Genomic DNA, 16,063 nt, shown 5'->3' on the forward strand with positions numbered 1-16,063 from the left:
CTGTGGCATGATCCATGGTATTACATGTGCTGAACCACTAGAGGGCAGAATATGCCTGTGCAACGTGACTACTGGGAAGCACATGAAAAGCGTTGTGCAGGCAATTATTGAAGGCAGCTCCGTAGAAGAGAACATGCAGTGGTCTTGCTTTTTAAAAGAAGCCAACACAACACATTCAGTCGGTACTTGACCCTGTTAGACACGTACAGAGGGACGGACGAAAACCCACTTCCATCATTGCTTAATCCTTCATGAAAGACTTCTCGTCCTCCGTCCGTCCGCAAAATGGGCATCCGTTAGCTCTGAAAATAACTTTTCACCATAATATACTGAATAAGGGTATATGCAATGGTCATTCTGGGTTAACATTTTTTAAATAACTTTTGGATTATTACAGTGGAACATTTGAATGCTCCAGAAAATGTCCAAATTCGACAAACATGTTGAGGAAAAATATGCCACTAAAGTCACACAAATAACACAGTACAAAACTCTGCAGTTCTCTACAAGCCTGTTTCATAGAAAAACAAATGCACACTACACACATGTTCTTTTGTGGATGGAGTCACCTGCAAAACATTCATTAAGTGTCTGCATATTTGACACAGTCTCTATCATTTATCACTAAAACAAAACACATTTATTGGATTTATGTTTTTGCTCTAATTGCATTGTAATTTGCATTGTGCCTTTTTGAACATAGAGTTTTTATGGTGTCAACAGTTTGACCTTGCAAAGGACTAATTCAATTTCCATTATTTCCCATGAGGAACAGTATTCTAAACCAAACAAATTCAAGGTGGACAAACAGCCTAGAAGATATTTACTGCATTAGATATGATTATGAAAGTACTCATTTTAAACACATTTTTTTTTCAATAGTGCTTTGAAATACAATGATTAAGGCATTTTTTGCAGCAGGAGTACCAATATTTTTCATTTTTCTCTATTTATTGAAAACGACAAACAAATACACAGCATTTGAGAAAAAAATTAGGAAATTTGAATGTAATCTAATCAGGAAGAACAGAAACTGAAGATTAAAGTGTTGCCTGTTGGTCTGTGGTAAGTAATACATGTAGTCAATTTGCTAGAAGAGAAGCATTCATACAATCAGTGCAAGAGTGACGTATATTGACAGTGACATATAATGATGTATTGATGAATTATGAGGGCGGCACGGTGGTCGACTGGTTAGCACATCCCCAGGTGTGATTGTGAGTGTGCATGTTTGTTTGTCTCTGTGTGCCCTGCGATTGGCTGGCAACCTCGCCTACTGCCCGATGATGGCTGGGATTGGCTCCAGCATGCCCGCGGCCCTTGTGAGGATAAGCGGTTAGGATAATGGATGAATGGATGAATTATTATACCCAACCCAAGTCGCCACAACAACACGATCTCAAAAGTACACAAACAGTTCGTTTGAAGTGCTTGAGGAGTTACTAAATTTTTGTCCTCCAAAAACACGGATACATAGCTGAATAGTGTTACGAATGGAGGAACAGATCTTTTATATATGCATCTGAGCATTAATATGTATCAAAATACTCTTGTGTACATTGATTGGTTCAATAAAAAAAAACATCTATATGCACATATGTATTTAAAATGGCCTTTTTGTCATACTGTACAACAGGTTGGTCCTATGTGCCACCTACAAACCCCCCACCCTCCCATTAGCGGTGAATAAAATGTATGGACCCCTCCATATTTTCAGTTGCCCGTCCCTCATCTAAACTGTTGATACTGGCAGCAAAGATGAATAAATCTGTTGGAGAAAGAGCTCCTCTGCTGCTACAGAATGTCATGGAAAGGATGTGAGCATTGTCCATAATAGAGGGAGGTTCACTCCTAACGAGAGATATGACCCTAACGTCACAGTTATCTTCAGATGATTGCCAGCGATGCCACAGGCTTAATTTGTTGCAATTACAATGCCCAAACATTAAATAAAACGTTTTTAATTCATCATGTATGGCGTCTGCTATATCACCTTGCCATTGCCATCAGCTCATAATTATATCTGTGGTATAATAAGAAAAGCAACAGACATTGGAACAATGAATGTTTCAAATCTTCATTAGTATTCAAAGCACACTATCTTCATTCTCATAATCGTGTGATGTTTGTAATGGAAAATATCCATCAAACACAATTTATCCATTAATCCCCTCTGGGGTCAGGGCACATCTCCTCTATCAATCTTCATATACTGACACACATTCACTGAAGAGATAGCACTATTTAACCACCATTTTCACAATGTCATGTTAATTTCCACCTGGGCATTTGATATTGAACTTTCATCATTATAAATCAAAAGCTCAACAATTTATGCCAGACAAAGGTAGTTAATTTTACAAGAACAAGGTTTAACATTGCAATTGCAAATTTAACTAATAATAAACCAAATATGACCACTGAGTGAATTAATACTTGAGTTGGGAACAATTGGTGACGCTTCCCTCTAAATGAAAGCATTTGACATCTTTGCAAAGACCCACGAGGATTAATTAAAAAAAACACAAAAAAAACCAATCTTCTTACACGAATGGATGCATGATGATGATATACAGGATTACTGGGTAAGTAATTGAGATGTTATCCATTTCAAAAATTACCTCTCCTCCCTTAAAGTGGAAGTCACCACAAACATTTTTTTTCAAGACTATGTTCTATGGAAGCCCACTAGTTAAAAGAAAGAAAGAAAGAAAGAAAGAAAGAAAGAGAGAAAGAAAGAAAGAAAGAAAGAAAGAAAGAAAGAAAGAAAGAAAGAAAGAAAGAAAGAAAGAAAGAAAGAAAGAAAGAAAGAGAGAAAGAAAACTCCACAATGGCCACTAAAATAACTTGAAACAGATGAGACTACAATTTAGCAAAAATGCTGATTAACCGGTGACAAAGCTTCAGAGTAAATGACCTTTGGCTGGATGAGACAAAACTGCAGTTTTTGAACTGCTGTCACGTCACATCATCTCTTGTGTTTAACAGATACATGTTTAGCATGTTTATGTTTAACAAACATAAAGCATACAAAGCAAAGAACGCTGTAAAACTACTGTGAAACATAATTATAAAAGGAAGCTTGATTATGTTCTGAGGCTGCTTTGCTACATCTATTACAGTGTGTGTGTGGGAATATCAAAGAGCAGAAAGTCATGGGTCCTCCAACAGGATGATGAGCAAATAGCACACAGTCAAAAACATCCATGAATAACGAAGAACAAAACATCTGAATTTTTCCAAGAAGCCTTCTAGTTAGTGACCCTGATCTAAATTTGATTGAACATCAGTGGAAGGAGCTGAAACATGCAGTCTGGAGAAGGAACCCGAAACAGCTGGAGCAGTTTCCTCACCAAGAGTGGGCCAAATTGTTGTCGACATGCGCAGAAGTCTCACGGAGTTAAAGAAATTGCTGGTTTTCAGTGATTGCCTATGAAGGTTTTTCCTCACAAAATTAAGATAAAGTGCTATCATAATGTGTCCAGGCCAGTTGTATTAGATGTTTACCTTTTAGTAATTCTCTTGGACCACAATTAAAGCAATGCTTATTTCAGTTACTTATTGCACCTCTTTTTTTTTTTTTTTTTCAATGTTAATTTACTTACTTTTCAGTTTCTAGATATTCTACTGAGCATTTTATATATATATGTTTCTTTCTTTAGGGTACAAATTTGCCCACGTGTGTATGGCATGTCTTTCTTTTCCTGACCAAAGTAGGTATGACAGAATCTTGCTTCTCTGTGACCCTGAATGGTTGATGGATGGATGGTTCCATTGGTTCAAATAACACTCAGAATAGTGATGGGCGATATGACGATATTAGATCGTTAAGGACTTTAACTTAACGTGTGGACGAGCTCATAAAGCCAAAAGATCGTTATTTCGTTTATAGGGCACAATCTATTCAGTTTAGCTCTATGCTCACGCTCGGAGCCGCTGACGCGTGACAGAACAACCAATCACAGCTCGCACAGTACAACGTACGTGACACTCCCGCTTCCCTGTTTGTGTGTATAGCGGGAAGCCATGGCGGAAAGTCACGACCAAACGGAGTTGGTCCCGAAAAGAAACTCCACATCCACAGTGTGGATTTGGTTTGGCTTTTCTCCCGAGGACAAAGCGCAAGCAAAAGTTATTTGCAAAGTTTGTGGGGACTCCGTTCGGACGTCGGATGGCAACACGACGAACCTGTTTAATCACTTGCGGAGACAGCATTCAAAACACTACGCTGACAGCCAAACCAAACGGAAATCAGACACATGGCAGCCAGAGGCAGCAGTTAGCCCCAAGCTAACACAACCCACGGTAACGCAGTCATTTAATAAGGGCACTCCATATGAAACAGCAAGCAAGCGGTGGAAAGAAGTAACTGAGGCAGTGACTTACTACCTTGCTAAAGACATGATTCCCATTAAATCAGTGGAAAACGAGGGGTTTAAAAGACTGTTCAAAGTACTAGACCCGCGTTATGAACTGCCTAGCCGTAAATATTTCTCCAACACTGCCATTCCACGTCTGTACTCTGAATGCCGCGAAAAGATTGAACGTCAAGTTCAGACTGTCCGTTTTTTCGCAACAACAAGTGATCTGTGGTCATGCCGCACTTCAGAGCTTTATTTAGGACTGACGATTCATTATATTCACGATTGGAAACTCTGCAGTGCGACTCTCCAAACAACGTACATCCCAGAAGATCACACTGGGGAGCTCATAGCTCAAGGGCTGAGGGATGCTCTTCAGTGTTGGGGACTGAAAGAAAAGAATATGACCTGCATGACCACAGACAGTGGAACTAACATGGTGAACGCCTTGGAACTCAACAATTGGACTCGTCTGCTTTGTTTTGGGCATACACTGCACATAGCCATAGGTATGTGAACAATAAATAAATAAATATATAAATTGATAAATGCAAATATTGGGCCAAATATTGAACAGGATCACATAAAAAGCTTAAAACAAGCAGTAATCGGAGTATTGTTATTGATGCATTGCTGCATATTAAAATTGCATTTTATTAAATCGACTCAAACTACGGGTAAGAACACCGAACCTAATAATTTATTTTGTTAGCCTATGATATAATAAACTTTAATTAAAACAACTCAAACTAAGATCATAGTAATTTATTTTGTTAGTGTTTTATGTAATAATTTTATTTAAATAATTTAAATGTGTATCAGTCTGTATAATATAATGAGCTCTTTTATGAAAATAACTCCAGAATAAACTCGAACCACAGAACACACCAATTTTACAATTAATCTGTGGTTTCAGAAAAAAAAAAAATGTTTTATATCAACTTTGTGAAAAATGTAGCCCCGGAAAAATCACAATAATTTTGCTGAACTCTTCAATAAAAACAATAGACAATGACACCATGTACCAAATGTGATTTTAGTTTGATTTAATCAATACATCTGGTGTTTAATATATTGTGTTCTTTCAGAAAAAAGTGCCAAAGACCGTCGTGTCACACGTGCAGTTTCTGTCTGCAAGAAAGTGGTGAGTGCATTCTCATTCAGCTGGAAGAAGAAAAGGGATTTGAGTCAAGCTCAAACCGAAATGAAACTACCTCAACAAAAACTCATCACAGAGTCGCCAACCCGATGGGGCTCCAAACTTGCCATGATTGAGAGAGTGTTGGAGCAAGAAAAGGCCATTTCTCAGGTCCTGAAGGATGATAAGAAGACGAAACACCTGGTGCCAACATGGCAAGATACTGATGTAATGGAGTCCATAAAGAAGGCCCTTTGTCCGCTGAGAGATTTCACAGATGCACTTTCAGGGGAGGAATATGTGAATGTCTCCTATGTCAAGGCAGTCCTGCACCTGCTGAAGGTCAACCTCCTTAACCTGGACGATGAGGACAGTGAGCTAACAAACACGATGAAGACAACTATTCTCAACTACCTTACAGAAAAATACCAAGATCCCACCACTGATGCCCTGCTGGACATGGCATCTCTTCTTGATCCCAGGTTCAAACACCAATACATTGACAGTGACAAAAAAGACGGAGTACAAGCCAGCGCTGTGTCTGAACTGGAGTTCATGCTGGATGCACAAGCACACGATCAGCCTCCATCCACATCACTGAGCCCTGAGATAGAAGACCAAAGTCCGCCAAAGAAAGCAAAAAAGAAAACTTTAGCCGTTTTTTTTAAAACCTCCAGTGCCGTATCCGCAACCTCCACCATGTCCGCCCCCACAACTCTAAGAGAGGCAATAGAAGGGGAACTGAAGGCCTACCTGTCCACACCAAATGCAGACAGTGAGATGGATCCTCTTGAATGGTGGAGACTCAACGAGGGGAAGTATCCAAGGGTCAGCCAACTAGCCCGAAAGTATCTGTGCATTCCAGCTACGAGTACTCCCTCAGAACGAATCTTCGGCACAGGGGGCAACATAGTAACTTGCCAGTCAATGCTACTCAAGCCAGATAAAATTGACAAATTAGTCTTCCTGGCAAAAAATTTATGACTGTAATCTGTGGTTGTTTCCACTTTTAGAAGGAGATAAAAGCTCAAAGTTGGCTGATGAAAAACAGTTGTAGACACTGCAGTTAGATAATATTTGTTCTAAATTGTTGCAGTTTAAGAGACAACCATTACTTACACTGGCATTTTATTTCACACTTTAAAATATTGTAAAATAATTTGGTAGAGATGGGTAAAATGAAGCTTCATGAAACACCTGGAATATGTTTTTAGTCCTCAAGTTGGTGCTCTTGGTTTAAAGATACACTGAAAATTTAATGAGAGCACCATCAATAGGAGTAAAGAAATACCGCAAGTTTTCCATCACTACTATTTGGTGTGTTACAAACGTGCCTTTTGTTGTTATTTTGATGTTTACCTTATGTTACCTTTGATGTTTGCACCACTGCACATGCTGATAAAAGTTGCACTACTTTAATTAAAAACCTGTTCAAAAAGCTTAGTTGGCTTAAAATGTCTTTTTTTTTCTTTGAGGGTTTTATATACATTAGAAATCTGTCTTATATATTTAACATGAGGAGAATGGTCGGAAATGCGAAAATCAGTCTGAGAAAATTATGGGACAAAAATCGTGATTGTGATTTATTATTATTATTTTTTTAATTGTGATATGATATTTTTGCCATATCGCCCACCCCTACTTAGAAGTAATTTATATGACACACATTTTGCTTCCAATTTTCATAAAGTATGTAATACCCTCCACAAAAGAAATGACTCTCATATCTCTCGGACTTGGTTCACTGATTTGACACTTTCTCTAGTGAGCATGTCACCTTTAATGAAATGATCCATGTATCTGGCACATGTGACATACTGTATAAAGGGACTTATTTAAAGATCTTGATTATTGCACACGTGTGCCTTGGACCAGTCACAATAAAAGACCAATGAAAATGTGCAGCTTGTTCATGCAGAAAATGTGCCCAGATGCCACATTTTGAGGGGTTGCTAAATTGGAGTGCTAACGACAAGAATGTCCATCTGAGCTGATACTTGTCAAATAGATTATCTTCCAAAGGATGATAAAAACTCAAATGAAAATGATTTGACCATGCCATTCATTGTGTACATTTGCTATTGTTTTGTACCGAATATGTTCAGAGTGAGCCAATTGTTTCAATAGGATGAAATAATGCAAAATGAAGGGGGGAAAAAAACAATAGTATGAAGAAAAGAGAACAAACAGGTGGCACTGGTAAGTCTTTTCTGTCACATAAGAAAAGTAGTGCTCTGAGTTTGTTCCAGTATCACTAATCATCACAATTTTGACTGCACATTTCTGGCGATCATTAAACAGCAGACCAGCAGATGAAACCAAAAAACAAATAGAATTTGTTTGAATGTCTTTGCACTGAAAAGAGATGTGCCATTATTATCCATGCTGCAAGAAGGTAGTCCTGTTCTGACAATGACCATTTCTTCCAAAAAGCAGAATAATGCATCTGCTGTCAAATGTTAAAATTGAAACTACCGTAACCACAATTTTTCTGTAAGTTTGGTCAATCCAAACTGCGTCTGTCCAGACAACATTTGTGTTTGGGATAGAAAGATACTACATTTATTTTTTTCCCTTGAATTTTCCGGTAGTGGCAAAATGTTACATTAAACAAAATATGAAGCATTGGAGTTGTTACTGCGATTGGCTGTTCATGATTCCATACAGATCTCAATATTTTGATGTTGAATGAACATATTAATGCAAGCTGACCAAATATAGCATGCTCTTTTCTCTTTTCTTCAACGTGCTCTCCATTTTTTTGACAACGTCTCTCTTCAAATCAAAGTAGGACCCCACGCACGCAGCTTTCCCAGGGGTGCGGAACACTGAGCGCACAATTAAGTTTGAGGTCTGCTAATATGCCACAAGAGCAGCTTTGCTATGCTTTTGTCTTAGTGTATAAGTTGCACCCTTTATGCCAAGCAACACCTCTGTCCACAGACTACATGTCATCCCAGGACCGAATATTGTGTGTCTACTCTTTACGCACCTGATTGTCTGTGATGACACCGCTAGCTTGCATAGATGCAGAATTGTTTACAAATGCACAGAAACTGTCAGTCACTCTCTCACATAGGCCTGAGCTGACCTGAATGAAGGTCATCATCTTCAGAATTCAAAAGCTGTTATTCATAATGTTGTTTTGTACTGTACATTTCCATATATGCTCTTCGTCTCCTCCTTGTACAGCGATCAAAACATCAAACCACACTCAACCTTGTCAGCCTTCAGCGGTGATTAAACGCCAAGGAGACTAAAATAGTTTCTCTCTGCCTACCTGAATTGAGCGAAACCCCTTTTTAGCTTCAATCTGTTTTCAGTGTTAATAAATTGACATGGGACGGGACACACAGAGAAACAGGAAATAAAACAACCAGCCACAACATTAAGACCACTTCAAAAATCCTGCCTTTACAAATATATTGTTTGGTTTGGATTGAACCAATCAGAAAAATATTTACTATAGTGAGTGTGGACACTTGGCTGTGGCTCAGAATTGCACGGCATCTAGTATTTTTCTTACTTCAGTCAATATGGCAGAAAAGGTAATGCCACACTCTCAGCACTACAAGAATATTCAGAAGAACATCTTAGTAGTAGTATCAGCATGTGTTGGACTGCCAAGAAAAAGAACTGGGTGATATGATTCTTGCTCGTGTGACATATGTGCAGTGCTCTCGCTATACCTTCAGCTGGCACTTTGTCAAAAGCGAATCACTTAACTGTGTCCAGTCAGATGCTGTGTTACTAGGTGCATACCAATATGAGCATGGACACACAAGCCTCAGAGTGCAAACATTTATTTCACTCAGTTCTCTCTAATGTTATATTAGCCAGCAGAAGGAAACCATGGTCAAACCAAGAGCAGAACTATTAAATTATTACAAAAGTCCTAAATGTATTTTGCTATAATATCTTTTTTTTTTTTATGACTCTGATGCTGATTATTGATAATCTCACATCAGAATTACTATTAGTGAAACTGCTAAAATACGATGCACTTTTACTTCCTTTTCTTGTTGGTTTAACTAATATTCCACAAACGCAACATTAATCATAATGCCGTGTTTCAACTCGTGGCACCGGATTTAGCATCTTATATTGCTAGACAGCAGAAACACTCATGGGTGAATTTGAACTTCAGAACAACGCATTTACATTTTTCATCCACGCGCTGAGCAATTAATAAAATCATATACACCACGATATGTATAAATATATTCAATAATCATGCTTCGCGATTTTAAGGTCACTCTAAATAACCTTGATTATATTTGCCATAATCGCTCATGGCGGGCCAATGGCACCCATTTAAGGCTGGGCTCTGGTGACGGGTCTGACTCCGCCTCTCATTTGTCACGCGAAACGTCACTCAAATTAAACAAATGCAAATTGACCCCGCCCCAACTAATAAATTGGACATGTCAGATACTACTTTTCAGCCATATTGCCCCAGCCCTTAAGAGTCGACTGCGAAAAAAAGAAAAGAATGTTATGTGACTAATAATTTATCATTGACATAAGTATTCACTAATATCTTTTTTCCTTTTCTGTCAAACTCTCAAATTGGCGATGGGTCCCAAAGTGTGTCATGGGCCAGCGCTCTTTACAAAACAGGTGTGTATGCAGGGGGAGGATATTGACCAAAACTGTGAAAAAGAGGGCAACTTTCAACCATCATGTTTGAAGTATAGAGTGAGACTGTGTTATGGAAGCATTAAAAACCTGCACTTGCACAAATGCAAATGACCAGATGATAATAATGGATACCAGCAAATCAAGGGACCGTATTATACACGAGTACTGAGGAAAACCTGCTTTTTAACTGTTATTTTGGAAGGGTTGGCGTGTTTTATACCTGGGTGTGTGTTATTCTTATGCAAATTATGGTGAACCTCATATTTCTGTTTTGTCCCTTGTGTGGGTCGACTTTTGAATTTTGACTAGATGTGTTTTTTTTGGGGGTGGCCCCTTTCTGACATGGCTCCATTCACCACATTTATTGTACTGGTCACTTTGTAGGTTTTTCACACGTAACATTGACCTTTTTTCTTTTTGTTACCTTGTTTGTGTTTGTTCAGTCACAATCTCCATGGTCTCTTGTTTAATTAAAATGCTATTGTTGGTTGTTGGTTTACTGACTTTGCTTTGGGATCCTTGTTAAGGCTAATAGCTGAACCTGACACCGTCATATATTTTGGTAAATTCTTGTCATTTTCAGGTTTTCTTGAAGAACATGAACATGAAGAAATCTTAACTAAATGTCAACTGGCAAAGAGCAAAACATCTTACTATTCTAAATAGGTGTGAACTAGAACCTGTCAAACATCTTTAGAAGAATCTGAATCACACGGCTTTGAGAAGTCGCTCTTCAAAACTGAGACAGTGAGCAGTTTATGGAGAGGCCCGGGATGATTAAGAACCAAGGATTGACCTTTTAACTGTGGACTGAGCTGGTGAAGTTGAAATGAGCTTCTATGTAAAATAAAAGTAAATGTTGAGAAAGTAAGGTGTGTGTGTTTCCACTTTAAGCAGCAAAATCCACCCCTTTTTAGCCATCTCAGTGGGCGGCCATTTTGTCACTTCTGTCGACTGAAAATGACATCACAACTTCTCAGGTAATGACCAATCACGGCTGACCTGTTTTCATTTTCAGTCGACAGAAGTGACAAAATGGCCTCCCCCCGAGATGGCTAAAAACGGGTGGATTAATTATTTTTCCACAAACGCAATATTTATCAGAATGCCTTGTTTCAACTAGTGGGCTTGCATAGAACATATTCTTGAAAAAAAATATAGGTTTGAGTTGACTTCTCTTTTAAATGTTGCTATTTCCAAGCTCTTGAATGTGTCATTTGTTCGCACGGGTCGGAACCGGGGTGAGTTGGCAAATTAGCAAGCGATACAAAAGTGTGTGCTCTTCATTTCTTACGAGTACTTTTTGTTCGGGCGTCCGCTGCCGCCATACAGTAGGCTGTGTTTTGTTGTCAATAAACAGAGTTCACAGACTAAAGTCACCCCCCTCCAAGATCCTTTGACAATGCTACAATATGGCGTCAGTATGGTGGTGACCAAGATGCTCTGTGATTCTCGGTGAGTAGTAGCAAAAATTACCTTATCATGTTGGAATGAAAAGTATGTTTTTGTTTTTTTGTTGTTTTTACAGCCCCTCGTGACTGGTACATGTCTATACAATGTGAACATTTTCCTTTTTTTTTTCTCCTTAGATAATATACACCTCCTTCAATTTTGTGTGTTATTTTCAGGAAATTACGGTATTGTAAAATTGAAAGACATTCGGAAAAAAAAAACTGTTAGCAAAGTGGAGGTTAAATGGAAAAAAAACTCAGAATACAAGAGACACAAACAGTAAATAGAAAAAATGAGGGAAGGATTTCGAATAGTTCGATATTTTGTATCATTTTTGTCCAAAGCAGTTTCATTAGTTGTGTCTTAAAATAGTTCTGTTGGACTGCAAAAAAAAGAAATTCCTGATTTTCAGTAGTTAATTCTCAGTATTTTTGTTTAAAGTATTTAACAGTTTGTCAGCTTCCAGTTTTTGTGTGTTTTCCTTCCTTCAACTGAAGGGTACTGACAATTTTGTGTGTAAGTGAAGCACATTTACTGACACATCGTGTCATGAATTAGACATAACACTGCTTTAAGCTGTGTCCGACAAAGCAAATAGCCAAACATTAATACAATTTAGTAAAAATGACAGCTTCCACCTATTCATCATCATCATTTTGGCCAAATTTCACTTCCCTTCGACCAAACAAAACGCTGACAATTAACAGTATATAAATGTTCAAAACAACAAGTAGACTATACATCCTATGAATAAAATGATCTTGATCCCGATGATTGAGCTTAATAGATGAACATGGGGGCAAAAACTGTAGTGTATGAATTTACTTTAGGAATTTGCTGAAAATTAGATAATACTTTAAGTCCACCTTGTATTTGTAGTGGATTAGTGATTTCTTTGATTGGCTACAAGGAGAACTCACAAACAAAAGTTCAGATTGACCAGTAAGATTCACTCTTAATTCATAGTAAACAAACACATGCTGTTAAGTCTGTGTTACTAATACATAATTACTTTAATATTCCTATTTTTAACATTAACATAGCCATTGAAGGTATCATCAGTACTTTTATATGCCACTTCCCATGGTGGAAAATAAGAGACTGCTGCTGTGTCATGTAAATCCCCTAAAAACAACAACGTGTTAATATACACTATGAAAAGAAAGAAACACAAGTCCGAAAGTCTTGATTGTTTCTTAGTGTGTAAACTGAAAACAAAAATATTCATAAAAATGTTTTTTTAAAAAAGAAATAAATAAAGGTAGCCCACAAGCTGTAGTCCACGTGACAGAAATCTGTCATAAAGATGACACAAACATGTACTGTACTTCCAATATTTAAGACGTGTTGAAGGTAGACTTTTTTTTTTTTGCTAAGCACACAGAAAAGAAAAAAAATTCTGCGTTAATAAGGCAGATGAAATATTAAAGTGTGTTGCGATACACACAGAAGACACCTTTTTTTTTAAGCCACCCATTTTTCATGCGAGCAAAATTATTGGAAAATGTGTCTAACGGGTGACTTTTGTTGTGCAGCTGTGTCTTACACTGCTCATTGAGACAATAAATTGCAATTGTGCAATGTGCATTGCTTGAATGCCTCTGCTAAGTTGAATTTTCTAGCATTAGGTGGACGTGTTCTGGCCGACCATTAAAGAAACTGTGACATGATGGTAATTTGCTAGAGGATGAGTGGGAAATCACAGAGAATAGCTGTGCTACATTAACAACACCCGGCGGTTTACTTACCCATTCAACAATTAAACCTACTTCTTCGGAAAAAAATTTTGAAGTTCACACTCTGTATTCATCCACTTACAAAATAATTCATCCAGTTATTTGTAAGGTTTCATCTGGCGTATGTCACAGAGCATGTTGTCAACACCTGGTAGTAAACAATGTCGGGATAAGACACACTTGGCCTAGCATTCTCTGCAGAAAAATGGCCCGATTCCTCCACACAGAGAGCAACTTTCTGCCGGTATCACGGTTATAGATCAGCTGGCAAGTCGTCAAAATACTTTGAAAATGTCATAATAAAACAAGTTGATGATTGATGTTAACAACTGTATGTGTGTGCAGCGCCTGTGTAAACACCCAAGATGGCTGCGTTAGAAAAAAGGCTTCCCAGAATGCCTTGTTCATGCCTTGTGCAAGTGAATTATAGTCTACTGTATTTTCTGGACTATAAGACGCACCTTTATATAAACCGCATCCAAAGATATTTACTGCATTTACAGAACGATTTTGAACTAAATGTAAATGTACATGTATGTACCTGAACAGATTCTTTCCTAACAGTGCCTTTTAACAGGCAGCAACGTTGCCGATTAAACGGAACAGAACCAAGAGAAAAAAATATGCAGTACTTATCTTCATTTCATTTCCCGCTGAAGCCTCCAATGTCTCGCCACAGATTAATTGACGCTAAACCTGCATGCAGCAGCGCGGTTTCCTTCCTGGATATCAAGATCAATGGCATTCAACTTAAAACTTGCATCATACAAACTTCTTCGTGTGGGTTCCATGATGAAGGGGCGAGGATTTGACAATAATTAACTGTTTGTAATTTGCCATCCGTATTCTATCTGCTAAAGAAAAAGTAGCGCATTCTTCATCGCATTGAATTTTTCTTAGTTTTGATTTTAATTCCAGTTAGAGCTCCCATAGCGGTGGAAGAAAAATCCACAGAATAGCCGCACCTTTATATAAGCCGCTTGGTTGAAAACCTAGGAAAAAAGTAGCGGCTTCTAGTCCTGAAAATACGATACTTAAAAAGTGTACCTGGATGCAGATTATTTTACTTTGTGCAACATCTTGAAAAAATTAAGTGGAGTAAATTCAACAAAAAAAAATTTCACTGTACCTTCATACAATAAATGAATAAACAGATGTGACCATCAATGAAAAACAAACAATTAAGATGTTTGGTGAAGATGTAAATTCTATCATAGCAATTATACAAACATTCAGCAAAAACATAAACATTTGGAATGTCCTGAAGAAGAGACCACTGGTGCACTTAATAACAGTTAGACAGATCAAGGATAAGCACAGAAGCTGATGAAAGATACATTTTTAGAGTAATAAAAAAAAAGATACAAAATATATTTTGTTAGTATCATCATCAGCAACCTCCAAAGTAAAAGAGCTCGTTCAAAATGTACTTATTGTTGAACACTCACGAACAGAACCCCGGGAAGCTGCAATCCATTGAAGATTACAAAGGCCGTGCAGAAATTTGTCTGAAAATTACGTTGACACGCTTTAATAACTGTGGAGCAGGGAAAAGTTTTAAAGATAACCTTTACTGAAGTGACGAAAAGCGTACATTTTCACGGGGAAAAAGTCTGAGCTCATCTGTGACACTCAGCAGAGGTAATGTCGTGACTTGGCCTTGCATGGCTTGCTCTTCATTCATTTTCATTAATGAACAACATGATGGTAGGGGCAAAATGAAAGCTCAAAATAAAAGTCCAGCAATTTGAAGAAAGATGCAACCAAACAGACTGCCAAAGCCTTCGTCGTGGCAGCAAGGTAATAACCCAAAGCACAATGCCAAAACAACAAATGACTTCATCAGGAGAAATAAGCGCAATGTATGAGACTGGACAATTCCATTTCCAGACTTAAACTATTTAGAGCATGTGTTTTACCCAAGAAGGAACTAAAGAGAGTCACCCTAAAACAAACAACTGAAAATGGTTGTGTTGAAAGTCGTGGAAAGTTTCACAAAAATGCATGCAATCCATATGCAAATGCAATTAAATTAGCCCAATGGCACAATGACGTGCTAAACAAGGAGTCGCAATAACCATGAAGAAAGGTTGGCTAATTTTCCTGATCCGTCTATCAATTAAATTTGCTCAAACGGCCACGTTGTCTCAGCTTGTGTTGGCTGATGTTCCTCCAGTACTGCATTGAACCGTCTCACAAAGACTAAACGACGTGCCAAATCTCAATATACTCCGACATGTAGCACGCAGAGTGGCAAAGGGATGACAAAAGCAATAGCATCACTTGCGAAGAACGCCAAAAGGTGGATCTCTTTACAGTTGTTAATTTTAACAGTGTCACAGAATAACAAAGAAATGTTCTTAACAGAATTGTTAAATCAGCAACGGAAGCGTCTCAGCCCATTTAGTCAAACTATTTTCTCACCCACTTGTTTAATTCTAGAAGTGCTTTATTGTTATCCTCTTTGGGTTTGCCGATAACAAATTCCTGCGTAGAGGAAGAAATGTTGATGTTCCGATGAATTAAGTCGAAATGTTCAACTTGGGTCTTGAAAGCCTTAAAACACTGGTGAGGTGATAACATACTATACAAACTAGAGATACCTTACCCAGGAAAAAACGGGCATTGGATTCAATGGTAATGTGTACAAAACATATATAATTATAGAAGTAATGAAGTTCTATGAGAGTTTAATTCAAGAGGAGGTGATTGAATCAGGCATTCTTGGTGTCCCA

The 16,063-nt window shown here is 37.9% G+C and overlaps 2 protein-coding genes across 6 annotated transcripts in view; one reads left to right on the forward strand and one right to left on the reverse strand.

The window, feature by feature from the left end:
• Positions 1–16,063, reverse strand: part of whrna (whirlin a) — a 153,319-nt gene that overhangs the window by 129,457 nt on the left and 7,799 nt on the right. The gene's annotated exons all lie outside the window — the stretch shown is intronic.
• LOC147135184 (E3 SUMO-protein ligase ZBED1-like) lies at positions 3,695–6,932 on the forward strand. Of its 3 annotated transcripts, none has more exons than XM_086053662.1 (3): positions 3,695–3,713; positions 4,662–4,870; positions 5,450–6,932. In XM_086053662.1, exons 2-3 carry the CDS (start codon positions 4,765–4,767, stop codon positions 6,481–6,483), a joined length of 1,140 nt encoding a protein of 379 aa, XP_085909788.1. In that variant the 5' UTR covers positions 3,695–3,713; positions 4,662–4,764; the 3' UTR covers positions 6,484–6,932. The 3 variants fall into 3 exon arrangements, with proteins under 3 accessions (XP_085909788.1, XP_085909787.1, XP_085909789.1); XM_086053661.1 differs by lacking the exon at positions 3,695–3,713 and adding an exon at positions 3,974–4,305; XM_086053663.1 differs by lacking the exons at positions 3,695–3,713; positions 4,662–4,870 and adding an exon at positions 3,975–4,305.

This window comes from Filicampus tigris, chromosome 15 (genome assembly GCF_054856515.1).
Source record: "Filicampus tigris isolate MCC_2025a chromosome 15, RoL_Ftig_1.0, whole genome shotgun sequence".
NCBI lineage: Eukaryota > Metazoa > Chordata > Actinopteri > Syngnathiformes > Syngnathidae > Filicampus > Filicampus tigris.

Coding starts and splice junctions, on each gene's coding strand:
- LOC147135184 (XM_086053662.1), top strand. CDS start 4,765: ATGACCTGCATGACCACAGACAGTGGAACTAACATGGTGAACGCCTTG. Junction 4,871..5,449: donor TACACTGCACATAGCCATAG/GTATGTGAACAA, acceptor GTGTTCTTTCAG/AAAAAAGTGCCAAAGACCGT.